This window comes from Cyanistes caeruleus, chromosome 25 (assembly GCF_971803275.1).
Source record: "Cyanistes caeruleus chromosome 25, bCyaCae1.hap1.1, whole genome shotgun sequence".
Taxonomy (NCBI): Eukaryota; Metazoa; Chordata; class Aves; order Passeriformes; family Paridae; genus Cyanistes; species Cyanistes caeruleus.
In genome coordinates, this window is record NC_141725.1 from 3177331 (window position 1) to 3203734 (window position 26404).

Genomic DNA, 26404 nt, shown 5'->3' on the forward strand with positions numbered 1-26404 from the left:
GACAGCCAAGGTGCTTCATTTTCATTTTGCCTCCTTTAATCTTTAATTAAAGGATCCCAAGATTCCCTGAAGTGTCACCCTGAGGAGAGGCTGGGTCAGAACGGCTGCTCTGCAGACAGGGAAAGGCAGGGTTCTGTGTTTGTAGCTGAGAATAGGAACAAACTGCAAAACAATTTGGAGTTATGAGATTTTTCTCTTCACTTGTCTCAGTTTGTCTCAAAAAAAAAACCCCAAACAAGCAAACAAAACTGAAAGCATTCCACTTTAATGTACTTTCTAATAAGTTCATTCTCATAGTTCCTAGCTCATCATTTCCTTGGGAAGTGACTCCTGTCATTCTAGAATCTCATGTTGTCTAATTCGTTGAAAAGTATTTGTTCTTTTTCTAGGTTTGTTCTGCCTCTCCACAAAAATGAGACAGTGCTGGTTTAGGATAGGTTTAAGTAGGAAAATGTAGCCACATCTCACAGCGTTAATCTGAATTTGTCAAAAAGCTACTGAGTGAATGACTTTATTTTTAAGAGAAGACATCAAAATGAGTTTCACACAAGATAAAAATCTAAGCACTATTTATGTGTGTGAGCCAGGTGTACTGGGGGGAAAATACGATTCCAACTACCCACATTGAGGGTTTTCATTTATTGCTGGGGCAAGAATTCCCCTCTGAAGCACATCTGGGATCCTGGTGTGCCCGGGTTTTGTCCAGCAGGGATCAGAGGAATCATTCCTTGATATCTCTACACTGTGGGAGATGGCATTTGTTCTGTCACCTCGGCTCTCTGCTGTCGCCTTGGGTTTGCTTTTCCCGGTTTGTGTGAGCTCTGCTCTTGGGCTGCAGCTCTTCCTCGGGCTGGTGCAGTGAGAGCTCCCTCTCCTGTCCCAAGGCCCTGGAACCGTGGGACAGAGGGATGGAGCGGGACAGATGAGGGCCAAGGGAGCGAGGAGGATGGAGGAGCATCAGTGCTGGCACTGGATTTTGGGTTAGAAAGCAGTTCCCGGGCAGCGCTCGATGGAGTCCCTGAGCGCACAGAGGCTCGGTTACCGGGACTGGTCCGCGCCGGGGGTGCCGTGCCCCGCTCCTGCTCCATGGGACCTTGGCTTTCGCAGCTCTCCCACCTGTGGGGCTCAGGAGGAAGGCGAGGAGCTCGAGCGGCTCTCCCGGGTCTGTTGGGGCTCGGCAGCGCCGGGGAAGGCGAGCAGAGCCGGGCGGAGGTGAGGAGCCGGCGGGGCCGGGCTCAGCGCACCTGGGGCCGGGCGAGGCGCGGCCCCCTGCCCTTGTCCCCTCCCCGGTGCGCGCTGTCAGGAGCGGGCGGGGAGCCGCAGACAAAGAGCCGGGGCCGGAGCCGAGCGGGCACCGGGGCCAGGAGGGGGCGGCCGGGGGGCGGGGACGCGGCGGGGGCGGCGGCCAGAGGCACCGGGGAGCCGAGCCCGGGCGCGGGGCGGCGGAGCCTCGGGCTGCGCTCGCCGGGAACAAAAGGCAGCTGCTGCCCGCGCACAGCGCCGTGGCCCGGGCTCCCCGGCACCATGGCCGGCTGCGAGCCCCGCCGCGCCCGGGCGCTGCTGCTGCTGCTCGCCCTCTGCAGCCTGAGCGCTGCCCAGCCCCGCCAGCGCCAGTAAGTACCGGGGCCAGCCCAGGGACCCGCGGCAGCATCCCTGGGCAGGGCGGCGGGGGGAGAAGCGGCTCTGCTCGGCCACGGCTCCCGGGGGGGCTTCACCGGCCGCGGAACAAAGCCCGGAGGGGGCGCGGATGGAGCGCGGCGCTCCCCGTCCGTCCCCGCCGGTGGCGAAGTGCGGGGAGAGGGGGACCAGAGGAGAAAGGTCCCGTGCCATACCTGCCTCCAGCTGCTCCGGAGCTTTTATCTGCCAGCAATTATGTCAGGAATCCGGCTGCTGCGGTGCTGGGGGTGGTTGAAGGTAGCGTTGGGCGCTCCTGAGCAGCGTGTGAAGATTTTTTTTTTTCTTGTGGGGAAGACCGGCCTGGGAGAAAGTGAGGGGAAAGTTCTCTGACTTTTAGAACTCGAACCCGCAGCTCTTTTCCAGTATGTTTAGGCTAATTTTGATTAAGGTTTGCTTTGTTCTTTATCCCTGGCTTATTATAACCCGTCAGCATCGTGAATAGCTGTATTAACTGAGTGCCATGGAGAACTTATTCTCGCTTGCTTACTAGAAAATATTTCACGTCCTGCCAAGTTTTGGTGCAACCTGACAGAGCTGTTAGTTAAATGTGCTTAAAGGATCTGTCCGGTCCCTGTCAAGTTAACTCTTTGTTTGCCCAGTTAAACATTTAATTTTCGAATGCCACTTATTGAGTGATTTAGATAGTTGTTATCAAGGGACTGATACTTCAGAAAGAGTTTCAGCAAATCAGAACAATGTGAGTACATGTGCTTCACATATGGCACTGCAGTGCTGGGCTTATGACAGTTTAAATCTGATCATTTCATCCTGAATGCAGCTGGTACTCTTTCTCCCTCTGCAGCTAAATCAGCTATCTCTCTTAGCAAGGATTTGCAGGCTCAGTAGTAACTTTTTATTGTTATTTATTACCATTCTGATGAATTTTCAAACCTGGCAGCCATAAGGTTTGGGATCTGTAAGTACCCCTTGCAATTTAACTCAAATGCCACAGAGTTCTGAACTTCCTTTGGGGGTAATGGGATCTCCATGGCAATGAGGCCTGCTGAGAGAGGAACATGGGCTTGGAATTTGATAAAAGATTACTTGGGGGCTGTAAAACACCATCATCCTCATCCCAAAGTGATAATTAATCATGAGCTAAAACACCCTGGCTCATGGGACTGTAGAAAGGCATGGGCTGAGAAATTTGGCTTGAAAAGGCATCTGAAGAATTGCCTCGTGTTAAAAAAAAAATCCTTTTGGGTAGGGAAAAAAACCCTCAGAAAGGTGTGTCATGAAGAGAATATAAATGTGTTGCTTCCAGCCCAGTGCATCAAAGAGCTCAGAGCCTGCAACGCTTTTAGCTGACAAGTTCGTGGCACAGTGCCATTCACAGAGGAGTGGTGCAGATTCCATTCAGAAACTCTCGCATTGCAGCATCTATGGGAGGTCGTTTTGGGTGGCTTTAAAGCTCTCTGTGCGCCTCCTAAAATAATGCCTTTTGTAAACTTGCAGGATCTAATTGTTCCAACAAGAATGTGGTAGCAGAGCTGGGAATTCCAGCCCAGTTTTGTGGCTGCAGTTTCTAGGCTGCTTCTGGAATGGAAAATTCAGGTGTGTTATGTGCACTGAGTCTGACATTCAGAAAGCTCCAAAAGTCAGCTCTGAGTCTCTTCACTTCTCCTATATGAAAACTGAGCTATGAAAATGGAGCCATATGACTGAGTCAAAAATATCTAAGTTGTTTCAAAGAAAGCATTCATACAAAGCTCTACAAGAGGTTCAGGTACCTCCTTATTCCTTCATGAACTTTAGCTCTTTTATGATTAGCTGGTTTAGTTTGTTACATGTAATAGATAAATTAATGTATTTATTATTATAGATGCAATAAACATTGATATATTACTGGTTTTATTTAAATCCTAAGGATATGTAAGCCATTTGTAGCCCCAAAAGCTCTATTTGTTCATTTATACATATTTGATACAGGCTTAGACTGCTGGTGACAATAAATGTGACCCTACAGGGGCAAATGTATCACAGAGTATTTGTTCTTTTGCTACACAAAAAGTGTCTCACAAATGAAGGTAACACTCTGGTGGCTGTGTCTTGACTGACCACTCCCAATTGTGCTCCTCAGGGGTTATTTGATTGCAGCACCTTCTGTTTTTCGCTCTGGGGTGGAGGAAGCCATAAGTGTGACCATCTTCAACTCTGTCAAGGAGACCACAGTGCAGATCCAGCTGGTGGTCAAAGGAGAAACGGTGTCACGGGGCCATGGAACAGTCCTGGGTGAGCTCCTGGAGTTCTGAACTTGAGAGCTGATTTATCAGCTGGGGTGCTGTGGGAGCACGTTGATATCTCCTAAAGAATTGCTTTAGGTGAAAATGGAATCAAGCTAATTGATTTGCTACTGCTGCACCTTCTCAGCTGTTTGTGCCGATGTGGTTTTGCAGTGTGTGATCTCAAACACGTCAGGCTGATAACTGGAACACCAAGACATACAGAGACCCAGTATAACTGATGCTCTAGAGTTTTATATTGATTATACCTCCTTTTGATGCCTAAATATTTATCAGTGGGGGGCTATATAAGGAATAAGATAAGTTCATTTAAAGAAAAATGTAAAATCTACATCATCATCATCAATTTCTTCTCTCCAAAATGAGTGCTGGGAACACAATCTTCGGGACTGGGTGCTGCTGAGAGAGGTGGTAATGTTTGTGTAGTTGGATAAGTCTTTAAAATCCAGGCCAGATATCTCTGTCCTGTGAGTAAAATCAATGTGATTTGATAATATCCAACTTAGCACTGAGTGAATTTACGCTGGTGAAAGTGAGGTCCAGCAGCCCTGTTGTACCCCTGTCAGTAGTGGTGGAAGCTGTAGCATGGTTAAGGCAATCAGGCTCTTTAACCCTCATGTTTTAACCCTTCTGTTAAAACTGGGAGTTTTATGAAAGCCATTCCATTTCTTGGAACAGATTGTCTCTGGTTGTGTCCTCCCCTTGATGTCTTTGAAAGTGGCTGACAATTGCAAAGCAATTCAAAGGGAGTGATGCTGACACATGTGGACAGCAAATGCTCAAGAGAACTCCTAGGTATGGCTGTATCCAGCAACCCAAACAGATCCCATGAGTGTTTGTTTTGAGAATTGTTGAAGTCCCAAAAGAGGCCAGGTCCTTTTTACATCAAAACACTTGTGTAGGCACAGGCTGCCCTGTGCTGGAACCTCAGCCTTGGGGGTGCTCTCCAGTCACAGAGCACTTTGCAGTTTACCTTGGGCAAACGTTGTAAATAAATGTGGACCAGGTTTATTTTGAAGAACTCTTCTGGGTCTGACTTACCCTGCAGTCTGTTTTATGCAGTGCAGGAAAATTACTTCAGGTGAAATCATAACAAAGGGACACTTGAGGGAGCAGCTCTGTGGTGTGGGGTCTTCCTTCACTCAGCTGCAAATACCTAAAATCTTAATGCCTTACCTTGAGAATAACTCTTGCTCTCTCTCTCATATTTTAGATAAAGGAACAATTAAGCTGAAGGTGAGTGTCAATTATTTTAAGATGGTTTTGGTGAACATATAAGGGACTTTCCCTCAGCCATATCAAGCATTGCTCTCTGGCACAAATAAATGTAACTTTCTGGGGCACACACTGAGGAGGGTACAGCCTTCCAGAGGAAAAATGGAGTGAAAACAAAAAAGCTCAACCCATCACACCTCACCTGCCAGGCCCTTACACCTCTTAAGAAAATCAGTGGCTCGTGGCTCCACATAAATTTCTGTGTTTGGGTTATTTTATAAGAATGGCAGTGCAGAATTCTGTGGGGGTTATGAGTTCAAATGTGGGCAAAATGGAGCTGGACTAGAACAAGCCCTTAAAAGTGTTTGGTTTCTTAACTTAGGACTTAATTTGGGCTTGTCATCTTTGGGACATTAAAGGGGGGTGGTGGAACAAAATATTCAATTGTGATCTGCATCTGGAATGGTACCAGATTTTTTACTTTGTCACTTTTAATCTGAAGTACTTTTAAAGTAATTATTTCTCTGAGCAACTGGTTGAACATACACATGCATGCCCTTTTTGTTTTGAGGACTTTTTCATGTTGTCACTGGGGTTTTCCCCTCTGCTGGCAGAGCTGTGGGTTGATTTCCCCACACCTTCTCTACTGGAAGCTGCATATGTAGATCATGGCTCAACCATCACTTTGCTTGAGTGATAAAGGGCAGAAGAAAGTTTCCTGCCATGCTTTCAGCATGAATTTATCTCCTTTGAAGTTTATATATTGTAGAAAATCTAGTATATCCTTAATTTTCTTTTCAGTACTAACACAGATTTACATCAAAAAGCAGCAGGTGGCTCTTCTTGCTCATTTCAGTGTCAGTGACATTCCCCAAAATCAAAAAGGCTTTTCTATGTGTTCCTCACCTCCTGGTGTGTTTTTTAGGTGCCTTCAGGGCTTCGTGGACAAGCACACCTGAAGGTTTGGGGCAACAGGCACCTGGCAGAGGAAGGTTACATTTTCCACAACTACACCACAGTCACCATCGACAGCAAGGGCTCCTCAGTGTTCATCCAGACTGACAAACCTGTCTACAAACCCAAGCAGAAAGGTAAAGTCACCTTGGACAATTTGCCAGATGCTAGGGCTGTTCAGTCTCAGCTCTGGTGACTGATAAATTCCCTCTATTCCTTTTTTTAGTGTTGATAAACCTCTTTATGGTGACTTCTGACCTGAGGCCAGTCAACGACAGGGTAAGAAAAACAGTTTTCTCTCACACTCTGCAATATGATAGAATACTTGGTTCCCACATTTTAGCCTGCATTTTATTCAAATGTACTCTTACAGAAACAGGATTTTTAACCTATTTAGGCATAGCTTGTGATAGCTTGTTTTATTTGTAATTTAGCTTTTTTCACTTGGTCATGTTCCTATTGGAGGAGAATACAAAATTTTGGAGTGCTGGCAAATAGGAGGCAGCTCTGCCAGAGCAGAGATAAGAATTTTTCAGAGACTTGCACCTTATTTAGGTAGTGCACAGATATGTAAATTATCACTTTATTAGGTGATAATTAGGTGTATGAATTAAAAGTGTGTTTCTCAGGCTACTCTTTGCAAAGAAGAGATGTTCAAACTCTGTCACTTTGGGTCTCACACCTTGTTTATGTTGACTCAACACTTTATCACAAAAAGCAGAAAAGTTGTTCCATAAAGCCTTTTAATTTTCTTTTTTCTTTCAGATTGAAGCTTATGTGGTGGTGAGTATCTGTGTGCCCATTCAGCAGGTGTCCTGTAGAGGTACAAGGTTTGTGCAGCCTTTAAAGGAACAAATTTGTGATTTTCCTGTCCATTATGGCCATTCCCACCCCTAACCTATGCAATTCTCTATCCCTGTGTCATTATCTGATCTCTATGCCTTGTTTTTTTTGCTCCCACCAGCAAATATCCTTGTTTTCTACGTCAGTTTCAGAGATACATTCCCATTTTTCAGCCTGAGAAGGATTGGCTTGATTCATTGGGATTTGTAACTGTGACAGCCCCATTCCTTCTCTCTTATTTTCAAAGCCCTCCCACTCCTGTCCTTGATGTGCTGGGCTGACAGAGCAGGGCCACCCTCATTCTGCACCCAAACAGAGATAGTGGACAGTAGAAATTCATGGAGAGGAAAGGCTTCTCCTGTCTCCCTCTTTATGAGGTCAATAGAGGTTCCTTCTGTGTTTAGTCTTATTTTTTCTTTTATTTTTTTAAACCACATGTTTACCTGTCAGACAGCAGAAGGATTCACTCTTGTTGAAGATTTACTGTTGACAAAACCAGCAGGATTCATTTCATCTGAGTTTATCATCTGAAATTCGACTTACTGGTTGTACAGCTCCCTTTAGGAATAAAGGGTCTCCAGAGGTCACTTCACCCCACCCAGGACTGGTGTCTTAAGGCAGAGGGAAAATCTGCATGACAGCATTGACTTGTGTGCATTGCTTACAGGAGCAGAGCTCTTAAATAATTCCTGAAAGCAAATACCCCTGCTAAGGTATTTTTGGAACATTTTGGTCAGGTATTGGTTACATTTGAGCTGTCAGTGAGGTGTGTATGTTACAAAAGGAAGTTCTTTGTTGCAAACTGATGTATGAGTGATACTCATTTTCACTGCCATGTTTCTCATCCCTCAACCACCCTGCAGGATCCTCGGGGGTCTCGGATGATAGAATGGAATAACTTGAAGCCATTTTGTTGTGGTAAGTTCCAGATTATTTCTTTTTCTCTCTGTGTGCTGTGATTTGCCTTTGCTTCTGCTTCCATTGAGTTGTGTTCAGTAAGGGCTGGAGAGTGACAGAGTTCAGAGTGTTTTCTCCTTTTTCAGGCATTGTCAATATGACTTTCCCTCTGTCTGATCAGCCAGTGTTTGGGGAATGGCTCATCTTTGCAGAGATGCAGGGGCACACTTACAACAAATCATTTGAGGTGCAGAAATACGGTGAGTTGACCCTAACCCAGGTGCATTTGGAAGAACAGAACACTGAAATGCTTTCACTTGAGATGAAACCCCTGAAATAGGGCATTTAAAATGCCACCAGGAAAAATTCTTTAGGGCCATGTATTTCAGGGGTGCAGACACTGCAAACTGGGAGCTTTGCTAAGGTCACCTTGCCAAGGTGGTTTTGGTTTGCTGCTGTTGTTGGTTGACCCTCTACTGGGTGTTACCCTGATAAATCAGAACCAGGGTCCTGTCAGAGCTGTGGGGACTTTTGCTCTAACCTGGGCAATGAGATCTGCTTGAAAAGATTCTGCTCTATTTCTTCTCATTGTAGTGTTGCCAAAGTTTGAGTTGCTGATTGACCCTCCTCGTTACATTCGTGACCTTTCACTGTGTGAAAAAGGAACTGTCCATGCCAGGTAGGAACATGTCCCAAACCAAGTTTTATTGCTGTGGATTGTTGAGCAGTCACTGGAGCGTGGATCCCACCTGCTGCAGACTTTTCAGATGATTTCTAATCATCATCAGAAGCTTTCTGATGTAAGAGCCTTCAAAAACACGATTTAAAAAAATCTGGAGAAATTCCTGTGGTACTGTTTTGATGTGCAGGTAACGTGGTAATTGTCTTCATGTAACCAGAGGAATAGAAGCCAGCTGGAGGTTATTAATCATCTTCTTTCCATTTCAGATACACATTTGGAAAACCAGTGACAGGGAAGTTAATTGTCAATATGACTATAAATGGTGTTGGGTACTACAGACATGAAGTGGGACACCCTGTCCTCAAGACCACCCAGGTGAGGGAGACCATGGACTCACCTGTGATAAAATGCCTGATCTGTCTTCTTTAACATTTATCTCACAGTTCTGTTTTGTTGCTGATGGGAGATCAGAAAATGAAGGAGTAAATATTATAACTGGGTAATAGTTATAATAAATATAAAAGTATTGCTTATTTTTACATGGTATATTTATGATTTTAGATATTAGGAAGAGGCTCTTTTCCCAGAGGGTGCTGGCACTGCCCAGGCTCCCCAGGGAATGGGCCCGGCCCCAAGGCTGCCAGAGCTCCAGGAGCGTTTGGACAGCGCTCTCAGGGATGCTCAGGGTGGGCTTGTTGGGGGGTCTGGGCAGGGCCAGGGGCTGCACTGATCATCCCTGAGGGATCCAGCTCAGGATTTCTGAGGTGGGATGAGAATTTGTTGGCATAGTTTTAATCTGTCTTGAGTGCATATGGGGCTGAGGAGAGCAGGAGACTGAGGTGAAGAGTTAGTCCAGACCATGGGTAAGGGAGGAAAATGAAATTAACTCCCTGCCGTCCCTGCCTTCCCTGCCTTCCCTGCCAATTCCCTCCAAAACACTGCTGTAAGCTCCCATCTGGTGCCTGTGCTTTAGATTTGGCTTCTGGGCCCTGTCAGGGTGTGAAATGCATGTTCCCTTTGTTCCCCCCCGCCCCAGATCGATGGCTCTGCCGTGTTTGATGTGTGTGTCAAGGACATGATGCCAGCGGATGTCCCAGAGCACTTCCGAGGCACAGTCAACATCTGGGCCACGGTGATCAGCTCTGATGGCAGCAAGCAGGTGACCTTTGATGACTCCACACCTGTCCAGAAACAGCTGATTGATATCAAGTACTCCAAGGACACCAGAAAACAGTTCAAACCTGGGCTGCCTTACAAAGGCAAGGTGAGATTAAAAGTAGAGCCCACGGACATGTGGCTAATTTAAAGTTGTACTGACTTGATGCCAGTGATTTTCCCCACCTGTCATTGAGTGGAATTGCTGATAATTTGAAGGAAATTGTTCTATAAATGCCCCATGTGCAGGTAGAAGTCACTTACCCCGATGGAAGTCCAGCTGACAGAATCACCATCCGAGTTAAAGCTGAGCTCACACCAAAGGACAATGTTTATACAAGTGAACTGGTCTCAAGGAATGGCCTGGTGGAGTTTGAAATCCCCTCCATCCCCACAGCTGCCCAATATGTCTGGCTGGAGGTGGGTAAAAGCTCCTTATAGGATTAGCAGGCTTTAATGTAACTAATCTTGTCAAACCTGCACTTTATAAATCAGTGCTACAAACAGGAAATCAGTGCCTTTTAGCTTCAGCTTCTGGATTCCAACACAGCAGACACTGGTTTGTTTCTTGCTGCCAGGAGAATTGATGTTGATAACCACCATGAAAAGATGCTTCTCCAAATACAGCTTAACATGGTAGTAGGAGGCCAATATTTAGGGAGTAAAGATGTCAAGAGATGAAAGGTGGAAGGTATAAAATGGGAGAAAAGATTAGAGATAAAAAAAGAACAAAATGAACTTTCTATGCATAGCATTAAGATGTAACTTTTTCCTTTTTCTTTTTTTAAGACCAAAGTGACAGCAATTGATGGGAAACCCTCTGGGGATCAATATCTGCCCAACTACTTGTCCATCAGCAGCTGGTACTCGCCCAGCAAATGTCACATCCAGCTCCAGGCACCAGATAAACCTTTCCAGGTACATTGGCTTCACATTCCATTATGGAAACCACTGCACTGCTTGGCTTAAAGTACTTTGTTCTAATTAAATATTTCTGGACGTTCCTGATTCTGGGATCGTGAACTGTTACTGTTTCCCTCACAAAGGATGAAGTAGCTGCACTTGAGACACCAAATAATTGTTGACTGTGGGCTACACAAGGTGCTAAGGGAAACTCCCTTGGTGCTGTGTGCAGCACCTCATTTCCAACCCCTTCTTTTCAGAGACGGGGTGAGTGCAGGCACAGAAAACACTTCAGGTTTTCATGTTTGTGTGTTTTGTGTGCCTCCAGTAAGGCTCAGACATGGATTGTTTGCTGAAAATGATTGGAAGTGATGATAGTGGGAGTGGCTGTGAATGGCTAAAGACCAAAATTAAGACTGTGTAGTCTCACTGGAGCTTCCAGTTTGAATCTCAGCTGAATCTGTTATTCTTCCAGTTATTGAAGTACAACCATGATTGCCTTGTCTTTGGTAGGTTTTGTAGGAGCCTCTCTAAAGATGCAATCCTGCCCTATAAAAGTTGTGATTTCTCTCCTAGAGAAAATATTTGATTTAGCCATGATTCCTGTAGCATAATGTTTTCTGAGAGTTGCTCAGGGTTTCTTCTTACCCAAGAAAATGTTCTGAAGGTCTGCATATTGCTCAGAGGAAAGAAAAAAGGGTTTTGGTAAAAAGCACACTGACATTTGTTATCAGCAGGTCCAACAGGTTGGTTTCAGACTCTTTATCCAAATAAAAGCATTTTTTTTATCACTGCATTTCATGGAAGTTTAATGGCTAATTAATCTTTTACAAGTTTCCTGAGGTATGGAAAGGGGATTATACACTGCTAATCTGAACACATTGTTCTTATTATAACCTGATTAAAACTAATTCTTCTGTGGGAAAGCTTGGAGCTGGATGACCAGCTGATGTGGGAACTGTTTCCATGCATTGCCAGCTCTTACTGGGTGTTCCAATTAGCTACATTCATTTTTTAATGAATTGTTTCATCATTTGCACTGGGGAATTCTTAATACTTCAAATATTTGATGTCACGAGGCACCTCTTGGACTCTGTGGCATTCTCACTGTGTTTAACCATCAGCAGCTCCTTGCATCCCAGTTCTGCCCTTTTGGTTTGTGCCATGTGTGCATTCTGCAAGGAGAACACCTGGACCTGGAAAATGAGAGGTTTTTCAAAACATTTCTTTGGGATTTTCTGTCAAGCCTGAATGGTTTTATTTGGGAACTGCTGTGCTTTAAATGGCAAGAGAGTGAGAAGGCAAAGGTGCTGAAGAAATCCTGCTGAACACAAATGTCAGCCACTCCTCAGATCCCAGAAGGAAGGAGTTGGTGTTCCTAGGATAGTCTGGGGTTACTCATTACTCAGCCAGACACGAGCAGTGCTAATCCCATGGCTCATGTGTGTTCTGTTGGGATTTTTGGGGGTTTGTCTGGGGGTGTTCAATATTCACTGAGCCCCTCTGGGTGCAGGGTTTCAGTGCCCAGGTGTGCTGCTCTGGAGCCTGTTGCAGGCATCAGATGCGTTACCCAGACAAAAAAAAAGAAGCTTTCTTCTCATTTATTTGTATGTTTTGTATGTTTGACACCTTCCTGAGTGCCCAATTCACAAATTGTTATCGAGACTTTGTGTAATTTGAAAACATTTTCCCTCGGATCTCTTCCCAGTCATTTCGTGGCTATGTTTGAATTGGTATTTGCCACATGAATGTAACCACAATTAAAGTAAAGACTATCAAACACATATCTCTTCCCACCCCCAACCCAACTCTTTCCTTTTTTGGGCTGGGCTACTGTAGGGTTGTCTAAAATTCAACCAATTCTGACAGCTGCTCTGTGCCAAAAGGCTGAACTTTCAGGATTCCAGAGATTCCTTTATTGTTTCATTAATGCATACAACCCCCAGCTCATTCTCCTGTAGATTTGCAGTGAGTGGAGAGCTGAACACAGGCCCCTTTTTACTGTGAAGAAAGTCCCTGAGAATGGTGCTAATGTAATAATACACTTTTCAATGCATCCATTTGTTAGGAGAGGGCTCACACCTCCTGTGGCCTGGAACCCAAGCAGCTTTCTGTGCTTCATCACCCAAAAGCTCATAACAGAGCAGATCTTTGGCTTTTCTGTCCCTGCCTGCAGGTGGGAGAGGAGGCCTGGATTGCAGTGAAGTCCACGTGTCCTTGCAACTTCACTCTCCATTATGAAGTGGCGTCACGAGGGAACATTGTCCTGTCGGGGCTGCAGCCCAGCAATGTCACCCAGCAGAGGAGCAAAAGAGCCACCACAGCCTTTGAGAAGAACATTGACCTCACACGCTTCCCAGGAACAGGTAGCCAGCACCAGAAATGCAACTCGCCCCTATTTTCAGTGGAAAAACAACTTTTTCACAACCTTTTTGTTAATGTGATGCTCCTTAAAGAATATAGATAATTTTTACAAGAAAAATAGAGAAATCCATTGCCCTCAGTCATGTAAAAAAAAATTCTCCAAGAGGGGTAGCTCTTGGAAAGTTTTCTTTGGTCTTTCTGCAGTCTTTCTCAGTTGAGAAAAGAGATTTTTTTGCTTGGAGTGGAGTGGCAGGGAAGTTTAGGGCAGGGGGCAGTTGGTTAAATTGGTTGAGCTTAAACTGAGAAGAGGATGTTAGATGGAAAGAGAAAATTAAATATACTGATAAAGGAGATCACACAGTCCACAGGGGGAAGGGAAATGAAATGTGGACTCCTGGTTTGCACAAGGTGTAACAGAAAGACACAGATCTCGTGGATTTGGGGAGCAGGAGGATAAAAAATGGTGGGATTGGAAAGATGGATATAACAGCTGCAAAAGGAAAAGTCTGGCTGTCCTGGTGACCACTTTGGGAGTTGGGGAAAGAGTAACCGGAGCCTCACTCTGTGTACCCACCAAGCTTTGGCAGTCAGTAATTTAGGATTTGTGATGATTTTCTGCACTGAAGGTTTGTTCTGAGCTGTTGCATTTATAGTTTGCTCAGAGGCTTTGTGGTTGCTGTCATTGGAAGAGTTCTAGGCCAGGTTGTGTGGGACTTTGGGCAACCTGATCTGGTGAAAGCTATCCTTGTCCACATCAGGGGGCTGGAAGTAAAGGATCTTTAAATGTCTCTTCAACCTAAACAATTCTGTGATCCTATTTAACAGTTCCAGTGATTCTCTGCTCTATAAACTGCATAATCCTTTTTCAGACTTACTCCTTTTCTCTCATTAGCGTTCTCCAGCAATAGATAACGTTTTCTGTTTATTTTCAATGGCTGAGTAACTTAACTGTGTTACCTTGATTTCATGGCTAGAGAAACATAGAGTACCCACCTTCTCCATGCTGCTCATTAAATTATGAGTGCTAATTACCTCTCACAAAGAGGAGGAAAAGGGAAAATATTCTGAACTTGAGAAGGTGTGCAACAGGAGCAAGGGAAGAATGCAAGCTCTGAATGGAGAGTTCTGTGCCTGTCAGCATTAGGAGAGGGCAGGAAGGGAATGACTGGGATAAATAAAGCTATTTTTCTCCACAATTCCTGTTTCAGCACCTCCCAGCACACCTGCAGCAGAGGTGGAGGTGTGTGTGACCTTCCTGAGGTTCTCAGTCGTTCACTCCATGGCTCCCCTGGGCCGGCTGCTCGTGTACTACGTCAGGGAGAACGGAGAGGGGGTCACAGACAGCCTGCAGTTCACTGTCAACTCCTCCTTTGAGAACCAGGTACTGAAGAGGAAGGGCTGGTGACCCTCATTGCTCTTTGGTTTTTGGGCTAATCACGGGATTTAACAGGATTTCCCTTCCCAGGTTGCCGTGGCGCTCTCAGCCAACGAGACCAGGCCCGGTGATGTGGTGAACATCAAGGTCAGAGCTGCAAAAGGAAGCTGTGTCTGCCTCGCCACGGTGGACAAGAGTGTCTACCTGCTCAAGACAGGCTTCCAGCTGACAGCCAGCCAGGTAGAGGGAGCTTCAGGCACTGGAGTCCTTTTCTCACTTCTGTGATCTTCACCCCCCTCGAGGAACAGCAGCCCCTGCCCTTTCCCTGCAGGTGTTCCAGGAGCTTGCAGAGTATGATGTGTCTGATGCTTTTGGAGCTCCAAAGGAAGAAGGGCACTTCTGGTGGCCAGGCATGTCCTCACGTAGACGCCGCAGATCCTCCGTGTTCCCCTGGCACTGGGACATCACCAAGGACGCGCGCTTCGCATTTACAGTAGGAAGAACCATCCTCCCTTCCCTCTGCACTGTCTTTTTAGTGTTTTCATGTTTGCAGGGGGGTTTCAGCTCCACAGGCCAGGGGTTTTCCCCACATCAGAGCTGTTCCTCCAGGGTGGGTAGGATGAAAGGTAATTTTTGAGAACAGAGTGCTTTGCAAAGATATTTGAGAAACATGGTTTGACTTTGGCCAGTCTTGGGAGGGCCTGGGTGAAGGAATCCTGCTGGGTGAAGGAATTCATGCTGATGCTCTGGAGGATCAGACAGGGACCAGAAGGTTCCTCTAGGCATGGGTGAGATCTCTTCTGCAGCTACTCCAATGGGGAAGGAGGGTGGAATGTGTCCTTGTAGCCTATTGGACTGTCCTTTGGAAATCATTTTAGTTTCTTTCCTGCCCTGGTTCTCCCAGCTTCTGTTGCCATCTGCATGAAAGACCTTTATATCCTCGATCACCTATGCACACCTGGTGCAAGGCTGGGGGTGTGTGCAGAGAACAAAGCTCATTCTCCAGTGGAGCTGGGAGCTGCTACCTCATGAATAAGAGCATTTAGGGGACAGAGCTAACCCTCAGGAGCTCTGTGCTTCCCCTGTCTGGACACTTTCCATTTTGCTTGGCATCCCTGGCAGGGCAGAGCTGGGGATGCCTGATGGGAGAGCTGCCTGCTCACTGCAGTAGAGCACACTGGAAACTCTTAGCAAGGGTAAAAATCTGTAAGGTTGTATTCTAGAGGAAAAATTTGTGTAATGATTTTTCACCTGTCACACTTGCCCTAAGTGATGTTAGATACTGATTTAAATGCATTTTCCAAGCAGACAAGAGCTTTCTCCTAAAGCCTCTGCCTATGCACCTTCACATTAACAGTCATTTTTTACACAAAGCTTTAAAAAAATCCTCAAGATTCAATTGAGATTCCTCCTAGGTGTTGAAATAGGATAGAGGGATTCTTTAAAAAAAAAAAAAAATCAGTGCACATTTAATTATTTTTCTTTAATTCTTTTATTTTAATTTGTTTTTCCCTGCTGGCTTTTGTTTTGTGGTGTTGATTTTTCATTGTCTAGGAAACTGGCTTGGTGGTGATGACTGACATAGTCAGCCTGAACCACAGGCAGAATGGAGGGATGTACACAGATGAGGCTGTCCCAGCCTTCCAGCCACACACTGGCACCTTGGTGGCCACCATGCATTCCAAAATAGCACCAAGGTAACGTCTGGGGTTTAATATCTATTGTCTGTGCTACTCCTGGCTGGTTTTGTTCTCTGTTCTCAGCTATTTTCCACCTCCATGCCCCCAGGTTTACACAGGGCAGTGATGGTGAAATTTTTCCAACAGCTTGGTAGATGTAAAAAAGAAATGTATCTGACACTGCTTTGTTAAATTTAATTTAATGCTGGAAAAATGACATATGGAAAAGTCCTAAATTATAGTTTTGAAGAATATTTCTTTGCAATTTGCTGTGAATTTCTTGGAATATTTGCAAGGTATGGCTGTTTTTGCAGTAACTCATTGCTCATGATTTAGTGGTCAAAATCAATAGAATGAGGGCCTGCAAGAAGAAAAGGTTGTGAGGTACAAGTGATGCTGCAGCTGAGGATGAGCCTTCCCTCTGCTCCTGAACTTCCTGGAAGCCTCTTTTAGCAGAGGAAATTCTGGGGTTAGTTAAGAAATAGATAATGAAGCATAACAGGCATAGAAAAGCTGATTTAATTTTTTAAAGTATTAGAAATCAAGACAATTCAAAAAGAAGGGATGGAAGAGATCAAGTAGTGGCTGTAGTATCTGCTCTGGAAGTCATGTATTGTATTTTGTTCCCCTTGATTCCATTTGGTGAAAGAATTTGGATCACAAACCAATTTTATTTTAGGCTACATTATTTCTCCTGGTTTCAAAGGTTATCTTACTTGTACTATTTTTTTAGATTCTTGCTTCTGTCTGCAGAGTGTGTGTGCACACAAAGGGGTTGTTTCAAAAGACCGTGTAATTTGTGTTATGAGTTATCACCCACTCACTCCTTAATGAGTCTGCACCAGCCAGAGTTTTGGTCATGTGAGCCAGAGTCAGGTGATAACTCTGATTTATCAGTGACTCCTGAAAATATCTTATTAAAAAAATCGATTTGCAAGGATTTGTTTCTTGTTCTGGCAGAGCAGAGAAGAGGAAAAGAACCTTCTTCCCTGAGACGTGGATTTGGCACTGCCTCAATGTCAGGTATTGGCATTAATTATATCCAAAGTTCTCTTCAGCTACAGAAAACCAAGCTCTTTAAAATCTAATGAGTTACCCTGGCATTTTCTGATTTATTTTTTTCTTAATTATTATTTTTTCCTCCATTGCTGGTGTTTCTCTTCATTACCACTTCAATCTTTGCAACATTTCCTCTGGTCCTGAAGTGTTCCCTTGCTTCAAGCTGAACCTGTCAGTTGTGTCCACATTGATTCTCTATTGACTCCTTTTCAAATTTCACAGAGCCCTTCTTTCTCTGTCATCTCCTGCAAGAACATCTCCCCCAGACCTCAATCTGCTGCCTCATAAATCCTGGTTTCCTCTGGGTACAGTTGGAACTAAAAAAAAAATATTCCTTAAGAGATAACTAATCTGTCCCACAACAGCACAGCTAGGATAATTTGAATCAATTATTAAAAGGCTTCTCCAGGTTTGCAAGTAAACTTCATTCTTAATAAATGATTGTAAATTAAATTTGACAGGAACTTGGAGCAAGTGTATTCAAATCTGTTCAATTGAGCATGAAATATGCTTTGTAGAAATACACAAAGAATTCCAGAAGTGCCCGTTTGGGCCTCAGCAAGCTGGGGCAGTTAATTATAAGTGGGAGAGTGTGGAATAAAAAGTTGCAGATTGCATTTTCTCCACTTCATTTCATTAGAAACAACTGAGTTGGAGCATTCCTTAATTTCCACTCTCTTGAACAGAAAGAATTTATTTTTTTTCTTCTACCATTTATAATTATAATATACAATCCTAAAAAAAAAAAAAAAGAAAGAAAAAAAAAAGAAACAAAAGCCTAATATCAACTTCCCAAACCAATTCTAAAAATTCCTAGAGCCTGGCTGGAGGGTCTAATGGCTGGAAATGAGTGTGTACTTTGGCCCTGTGCCCAGAAGAGTAAGTGCCCTCATGTGTGAAAATAATGTTAATGCTGGTTATGGGCTGAAATCCCAGTGGAAAGAACATCAGCTGCAACAAATTGTCCGGTTAAACAGGCTGGAATATTGCCAGCCCTGGAGCCAGGACACCCTGCTGCCTGGTCCTGGGGGCTGGACATCAGTGCAGGTATCTCTAACCTAAGGGTTAGGGAACCAGTCTGTTTAAAAGGAGATAAAATAACTTCAACCTTTAAGTAGGTTTAGACTGGATATTGGGAAGAAATCTTTCTCTAAGGGGGATGGAGCCCTGGCACAGGGTGCCCAGAGCAGCTGTGGCTGCCCCTGGATCCCTGGCAGTGCCCAAGGCCAGGCTGGACGGGGCTTGGAGCAGCCTGGGATGGTGGAAGGTGTCCCTGCCATGGCAGGGGTGGAACAGGATGGAATTTAAGGTCCCTTCCAACCCAAACCATTCCATGTTTCTATGATACAAGTGCATCTCCCAAGGCTTTTCCCCCTGGAGTTTGAGCTGGGGGAACCACATTCACCAGCCAGTGCTTGGAGTCTGACAGAGCTTATAAAAAGCACAGTGATCTCCCCTTTTTATTGTTTCAACCCTTTCCCTTTGTAACACAAACACAGAGCTGAGTCCCTGATGAGCTGCCTGGCTCCTGACAGGAACAACAACTTCAGGCTCACTGAGATTTCCTTTAGAGGAGCAAAGCAAATCAAGTGTGAACAAACTTCATCTGAAAAGCAGTGGAAGTGCAGCCCTTGGGTGTGTTTTGGGTGCATCAGGCACCTCTGCAGATGAGGATGGCCTGTAGTCCTGGACACTTTCAGAGCTGCTTCTGAAGACCTCTCCTTCTCATTTTCCATGCCCCCAAAAGCCTACAGAGCTGGCAGCATGCGTGTCAAGCTCTGGGGAATAAACAAGAACTTGAGAAAAAACAACCTTAGGGTGTACTCACAACTGCACCAATCATCCTGCCAGCTGAGCCATGAAACAGCTTTTGTTCTTGTGTTAGATGAAATGTTTTCTGTTCCAGGCAGGTCCAAGACTGCTTTGCAGGAGGGAAATAGCAAAGTCTGAAGAACAAAACTGAATTTCTATTATTATAAAGCGTGGAAGAGGCTACCAAGTTTATGATATCTCACTGTGCTATGCACAGGAAAGCTGAATACTCAGAGATTTGATTTTTAATAAATAATTTCAATCCTCATTGAAAGGAAATGATAGGTTTGGAAATTTTCTAAGTCAGTCATTCCAAAACCAAGCAAACCAAAATGTTTCTGAATCAAAACAAGCAGTTGCTGAACTGGATGTTTAGAAAGTTTCTCATTTGTTTTTGTGTTCAAGCAGAGTCCACAGTGTGGCAATGGACACAGGGACAATGAGTTCCAACAAAAACCACTTTTATTTCACCAGCAATTAAATCAATTATTATTGAACTGTTTTTATCCAGGACTTCAGTCTGGGTTTATTTCTTGTCTTTCTTTTTAGATTTTGATTAGATTTTCTTTTTAGATTTTGATTAGATTTTCTGTTTTGGGGTTGGTTTCAGGGTTTTGTTTAGATTTTTTTTTTTATTAGCGCAGATATTTGCCTCTAAGAAAAGTGACTTGGAAATGAGGTTGCAAATGAAGTTTTTAATTGAGGAAGAATTTGTTTTGCAGAAGTAACTGTTTGCTTTTCTGCTGCTTTATAAATATTTGCAGGTCCTAAAACTGATAGAAAATACAGAGCCTTCTGTAAAGTTCAAAGCAGAGGATGCTATCTTATAAATCTGGATCTGGAGGGAATTTCCCAAAATGTTTGGGGACTTCATTAAAAATCATTTAATCCATGTGATCAAGCCGAGTTTTTGTGTGTTCTTTGGCAGTAACAGCTCAGGGGAAGCCCAGCTGCGAGTGGAGGTGCCCGACTCCATCACCACGTGGATCACGGAGGCCGTGGCTCTGTCTGAGGAGAAGGGGCTGGGCATTGCCAGCCAGACAGAGCTGAAGACGTTCAAACCTTTTTTCATCGACTTCACGCTGCCCTACCACGTCATCAGGGGCGAGCAGACCAAGATCCCCCTCACTGTCTACAATTACCTGGCTGTGTGTGCAGAGGTAACAGCTCAGCCCTGCCCCTGGCTCAGCTCTGGGTCACCACCACAGCTGGTGAGTGGTCCACGAGCCACAGTAGGATAAGGTGTCAGACTAACAGAGAGGTAAGCTCAGCAGAGATGCTTTGAGAAGATAAATATTGCTTTTTTTTCTACTCAAATAAATGGCATCTCTTTATTTATTGTGGTAGGCTGAAGTGTCTTGCAGCACTTCAGAAAAGGAAATGTTGAAAAAGACTGAGAAGACAATTTGGAATCTTGTGCTGAACCACAAAGAAGAATTTCCTTCATAATCAAAAAGCTGACAAAAATAGTTTATTTTGAAGGATTTTTTTCCCTAAGAAATTCCATCTCCCTTGATGTTTTCTTCTCATAGTCCCCATCTGCCCAGCTCCAGTAGCCTCTCCCAGAAATACTTGTAGAATTGCTGAGCTGAAAGTACTGCTCTCAGTCAAACCCACGGCTAGAAACTTTGAAGAATGAATAATCTGAGATTTTTGTGAAGAATTCTGTGGGGTTCACATAGATCAGTTTGGCTTTGTGGCTGATATTTCCAGTAAATGACATTTCCAAAACTTTCACAGGTCCATGTGAAGATTTCTGTCCCAAAAGGCATAAAGTTTGTTGGGCACCCTGGGAAGCACCACCTGACCAGGAAGAAGTGTGTGGCCCCTGGGGAAGCCAAACCCACCTCCATCGTTCTGTCCTTCAGTGAGCTGGGCCTGAGCAACATCACTGGTACACAGAACTCAAACAGCTTCTTGGTGCTTGGAGGGGTTTTGTGTTAAAAGTGTTTCTTCTTATTCCTCTCTCAGAGAAAATCCTTATTTCCCTATTGCCCCAGTTCTTTCATTCCGCTTGCTGCCAGTGTGGCTTTTCAGCCTCGTTTATCATAGGAACAAATTCCCTGCCTGTAATGCACTGAATGCACAAACAAACATCAGTTTTCCTGCTGTGATATTTGCTCATGCAAGGTTGGGCCTGTTACATTTCCCTGAAGAGATCAGTGGAAATTTTTAAACAAGAGAATAACAGCAATTTCTGTTCAAATAATCCCAGTAAAAAGTGTTAGCAACACTGAAAAGCAGGGAAGAGTTTCTCTGTTGCCCCATGATTGTTCAAATATTGCCCAGTTTTAGATGTGATCATTCAAATATGGATAAAGGGAATATGAGAGAGAGGTAATTACAGCACTTGATGTACTGTTAATGAGCTACTTCTAATTAGTTTGGATCTCTTTGATTTCTAGAGATCTTCCTATCTCAAAATCTTGGCTGCTTTTCCCTTCTGTTTCTTAGCAAAAGCTTTTGCCTATGGTGGGACCAACTGCTGTCAGGAGGGGATGCAGACCCTGAAGAACAGCAAACACTCAGAGGACTCTTACATGGACAAAAGGACCCCTGTGGGGGTGGATTATGTTCGCAGCAGTGTCATTATTGAGGTGAGAAAACACAAATTTATGATAATTCAGGGAAAAAGAAATGTTTGGGCAAATGGTGAAGTCAAAGGTGAATAGGTTTATAAAGATCCTCAAGTTGATTTACAGTGTGTTAAGGAGATTGGAAATAATCAGCTTTAGTGGTACTTGTACAGGAACAGCCCATTTGAGCTCCTCTGGTGAATCTTCAACACAGAGAAAAATCAATGGCCATTTTATGGGAAAAGCTTGCCCTGTTAATCTAAGAAATATGATAAAATGGAAGGTTCTCTGGCAGTGGTTAGCACTGCTCTGGCTAACAGAACACAGTGCCATCACTTTTCTATAGAGGATATAAACCATTGCACAGCAGCAAAAATAATTTCTATATTTTCCAAGTAAAACTGGAGTCTGTTGCTGCTAATCCAAGCCCTGTGGTTTATGTGTGGATTTCTGTCTTTCTACAGCCAGAGGGACTGTCCAGAGAATACACCTACAGTGTGTTCTTCTGCCCAAATGGTAAGTTCATGATTTGAATGAAATATATTCAGTTTGTTTGAATCAGTTTTAAAAAGAAACATTTGGCTTCATCTCATTTAAAAAAAAAAAAAATCAATAAAAAAAATCTTTGTTTCCATTTCTCTGTGATTGATGAGTTATGGTGTGTAGGAACAACTTGTAAATAAAGAGTCTTTATTTACCTGGCTGGCTAATTATGAATTTGCTCTAACAGCCCAAGTGATTTCTGGAAATGGCCATTAAATTCCTTTACTTTATGGAACAGTTTGAGTATTCAGCACTGTGGACAGTAACTGGGACTGTACTTTATTTTCAGCTGGTGTTTTAAGATTCAGCTCTGGAATCAGTCTGTCTTTTCTGCCAGAGATTTGGATAGCTCAGAGTTGGCTCCAGTAGCTAAACAGAGATGCTTTTGACCACTAGATTAGAACCAAAAAATCACTTGCTGAGTTCATAAGAAATTCAGCTGAGCAGTTTGAAGGATTTTCTGCCTTGAAGGAGGTAAAAATAAAAGATGAGAAAAAACATCCATGTGTATTTTAATTCTTTTAAAGAAGCTGGAAACAACCCCCATGTACTTACGAAAGGTCTGTTTGAATTTCAGTTATCAGCCAGGGGTTATTTTTGATGTCTGTAAGATGAGCTCTAATTCTTACAACATTCCTTTGTTTTTCTGACTAGAGAAAATACACATTTCCACACCTAACAAATATGAGTACCAGTACATGCAGAAACCAGCCCAGATGAGGCACTTTGACATTGCTGTGAAGGCCCACAACGATGCCCACCTGGCCCTGTCCTCTGGCCCCCACGACATGGCAGAGATGACAGAGATCGTCATTGGGGGACAGCAAAACACCAAAACTTGGATTTCCACCAGCAAAATGGGAGAGCCAGTGGCCAGCAGGGACACGCCTGGCATCCTCTCCTGGGATGAATTCCGCAGCTTCTGGATCAGCTGGAAAAATGGAGTTATCCAGGTACTGAATTCTTCTGTGTGATGGTCTGGAAGTCTCTTTTTAAGCAGAGTTTGAGCACACAGAGAGCAGTTTTTCCTTGGTGTAGAAGGTGGGGACTTCCTTCCTGTTACCTTTTCCTTCTGAAGCTGTTGTGATCAGAACAAATCTGCTTTTATCACCATTATGTTCTCACGACCTCAATCCTCAATATTTTTATTGATGACAGCCTTGAAGGCCAAGCCTGTGGAATTCTCATTGAACTGCCTTGGATTGTTTTGTGGGTGGGAAAGAGAGAGGTGTTGCTGCATCTGCAGCGCACATCTGAGCTGGGAGGTGTCCCAGCACACGAGGCAGAGCAGCTCCACGTGTGTGGGCTCTTGGATCTCCATGGTCTCTTGTCCCTTCCAGGTTGGCCACGGTACTCGGGTGCTAAACGAATCTATTATTGTGGAGTGGACTGTCCCCAAACAGCTTGAGGTGAAGTACATTGGCTTTTCCACAGGCTGGGGGTCAATGGGAGAGTTTAAAATTTGGAGAAAAGAAGAGACTGATGAAAATCACAATGAAGCATTTACTCTTGGAGTTCCCCACAACATAATTCCAGGATCAGAAAGAGCTACGGCTTCAATAATAGGTATCAATTATCAGGAGGTATCACTTAGGTACCCTTTATCAAATGTGAACAGATGCTCCAGCTGTTACTTCTGACCAGTACTTGAGTAATGCACACCAGATAAAACAGTCACAGGCACTTAGAAATGTTTATTACTGCTTAATTCTGGGGCAGATAATTCCTTGGGGTTTCTTTGTCACTTGTTTGAAGCCTGTTGGGGTTGACAGTGGCTTCAAGTTGATGCCACGTGAGGGGCTTTGCAGGGGCACTGTCTGTTATAGTTCATGGTTTTTATTGCATTGTCATCCTCATCACAAATTGTGCCATGTCCTAAACTGGTCTAAACTGGGAAGCTGTGGATAATCAAAGGGAAGTCGTGGATAATCAAAGGCTGAAATGCAGAATTTCTTTAATCCAAGAAGAGATTGAAGGGCTACGATTTATCATCTGAAGGACTTCCCACTTATGTCACAGTTTATTTGAGCTGACTCTGGGGTAGCCAGGAGATATCAGTGCAGTCAGTGGGGTTTAATCATCAAACACCAAAAGGAAACTTCAGTTGCCTGATCCTGAGCAATTCCCCTCTTTCTCAAACAGGAGATGTGATGGGTCCTACTCTGAACAACCTGGACAACCTGCTGAGGTTGCCCTTTGGCTGTGGGGAGCAGAACATGATCCATTTTGCTCCCAATGTCTTTGTCCTGAAATACCTGCAGAAAACCAAGCAGCTCAGCCACGAGGTGGAGGTTGAAGCTACCGATTACCTTGTTCAAGGTAACTCATTGCAATTAAATTTAGAGATGGAGAAGACTTTGAATTAATAGTTTTACTTTACATGTTGCTTTTTCCAATCAAGAATAGCCCAAGTGATGAGGATTCATCATTTCTTGCAGGATGATCTCACAGTCTGACAGATTTTGATGGCAAGACCCTTTCCCTTGATATGTAACCTGTGTTTCCCTTCAGTAACTCCTAGTTCACATGTTTATTGATTTACCTTCATCTTTTCTTCCTTAGCTGATTTCTATGTTTAAACATTTTAAAAAGTTAAGGAAATGAAATTTAGCAAAAATCTGTATATTTAGGGGGTTTTGCCTTATTCATAATTTGTCTTTCCAAGCCTTTAGTTACTAGAGTTATAGCTCTTCTCTGGACTTTTTTTTCAACGGTGTTTTCTTAGTAACAGTATACCAAAAATCAAAATTTAGTATCCAAAGTAGTTAAAAGCCTTCATTACATGGCTCTAGGTTATCAGTCCTTTCAATGTCCTGTCCTACTTTACTAAGCAGCTCAAAACAACCTTTATTTTTTTTTCCCCACTGTTTTTCTCAGCATTTGTTTTGGGGAAAGCCATGTGCAAAATAGTTTTATAACTAAGTGCAATTCTCAGGACAAGTAAGAATTCAGAGATCATTAAAAACAAGAGTGACCCAAAGGGACAAAGCTCTCTTGTGTATGAGTCAGACAATAGTCATGTCATGAAATCAGAGGTGACAGGGTTAGGTGGTTCTCCTCTGAAAATATAAATATAAAATGTAATATGTGAGATATTTCTTGTGTTCAGCAGCAAAAGCCCAGTGCTGCTTCCTCTGCCTGGCTCCAGTCATTTCACTTGTAATTTTCTGTGCTTGCTGGGAGCAGTGAGGCAAAGGGAATTTGTTAATGGCCCGAGTCAGTGTTTCCTTTGCAACATCATTTGCTTTTGTTTCTTTTTATGAATCTGCAAACCTTCCAGGTTTTTGGCTCCAAACTCTGTTTGCTAATTAACCCTTACAGAAGAAACCCCCAAGAGTTTTAAACCATTCTGTGTTTACTGGAGCCCTGCCAAGTACAAGGTTTAGATGGGAAATGCTCACTCTAGAAGGCTTTTGTGATTTACCAAGCCAGAAAACTTCATCCCTTAATCATGGAAAATGCTGATACCCAACAATTCCTGTGTATTCCCTCTTCTTTAGAAGTGGCCTGGGACAAACCAATCAGTATTTTTTCTACTTCCCCACAAAAAAAAGCAGGTGGGCAGGGGAAAACTGGAGAGGGGAACCTCTCCTGTGAGCCCCAGCATCCAGAAGAATGTTCAGAAAAGAGGAGGGTTCAGAAGAGCAAGCAAGACATAAAGTCTGTGCTGTGCCACGCACAACCAACAACCAAAGAACAACAGCAAGAGCAATGAAGCATAATCCAGCTCAAAATCACAGAATCACAGAATATCCTGAGCTGGAAGGGATCCACTGTGATCATCAAGTCCAGCTCTGGAATGAATGGCCCATGCAGGGGTCAGACCCACAGCCTTGGCAGTACTGGCACCATGAACATTGAAAAAGAGAGGAACAGAAACAATGAGAAGAGGGATATAAAATATAGGAATTGAATGTGTCCATTTGCACACTGGAAATGAGCACTGAGGAGCTGTTTAAGCAGGAAGTGCTCAGTAGTAAATCATACCTGAGGGCTGCAGGGGGCAAAAAAGCAATTTAATTTAATTTAACACCTATTTTTTGGAAGAAGAAAAAAACAATACCATTACTTAGGCTTTCTGCCAGGTATCTGTACCTATCCCACCACCCCCTGATAAAGATGTGGTGACTACAAGAGCATCATCAATCTCTAGGTCTTCATTCCTCCCATTTTTCAGGCCATTCCCAGTGAGCACTGGGGGGCTACAGAGCAACTGGGAAGTGTGGGAGCCATGGGCAGCCCCTCCTCAGGGACTGAGGAGCTGCCTGTATCTGCAGAGGTCAGCAGAGAAACTTCACCTCCGGAAATGAAACAATAATCCTCTCCCATAAAAACGTCATGTGGAGTGGAATAAAACACCTCCTCCCCTGCTGCAGAATTCAGCAGGCATGAAAAGTCTTTTGACACAATCTTCTTGCAGATTGGAG

General features: G+C 43.9%; 1 protein-coding gene across 2 annotated transcripts in view; it reads left to right on the top strand.

Moving 5' to 3' along the window:
- Positions 1-1413: 1413 nt before the first annotated feature.
- Positions 1414-26404, top strand: part of CPAMD8 (C3 and PZP like alpha-2-macroglobulin domain containing 8) — a 52781-nt gene continuing 27790 nt past the window's right edge. The window contains exons 1-26 of one of the 2 annotated variants that reach the window (XM_023943017.2): positions 1414-1613; positions 3758-3909; positions 5134-5156; positions 6061-6226; positions 6316-6368; positions 6855-6872; positions 7796-7850; positions 7976-8089; positions 8424-8508; positions 8778-8886; positions 9548-9775; positions 9916-10086; positions 10456-10584; positions 12746-12935; positions 14142-14314; positions 14399-14548; positions 14640-14801; positions 15863-16005; positions 16948-17010; positions 19787-20018; positions 20599-20752; positions 21313-21455; positions 21899-21950; positions 22632-22930; positions 23318-23543; positions 24120-24296. In XM_023943017.2, the coding sequence (XP_023798785.2) occupies positions 1525-1613; positions 3758-3909; positions 5134-5156; positions 6061-6226; positions 6316-6368; positions 6855-6872; positions 7796-7850; positions 7976-8089; positions 8424-8508; positions 8778-8886; positions 9548-9775; positions 9916-10086; positions 10456-10584; positions 12746-12935; positions 14142-14314; positions 14399-14548; positions 14640-14801; positions 15863-16005; positions 16948-17010; positions 19787-20018; positions 20599-20752; positions 21313-21455; positions 21899-21950; positions 22632-22930; positions 23318-23543; positions 24120-24296 (3556 nt within the window). In that variant the 5' untranslated portion in view covers positions 1414-1524. Of the gene's footprint in view, positions 1614-3132; positions 3232-3757; positions 3910-5133; positions 5157-6060; positions 6227-6315; positions 6369-6854; positions 6873-7795; positions 7851-7975; positions 8090-8423; positions 8509-8777; positions 8887-9547; positions 9776-9915; positions 10087-10455; positions 10585-12745; positions 12936-14141; positions 14315-14398; positions 14549-14639; positions 14802-15862; positions 16006-16947; positions 17011-19786; positions 20019-20598; positions 20753-21312; positions 21456-21898; positions 21951-22631; positions 22931-23317; positions 23544-24119; positions 24297-26404 lie in introns of those variants that run through there. The other variant, XM_086862907.1, reaches the window with a different exon arrangement.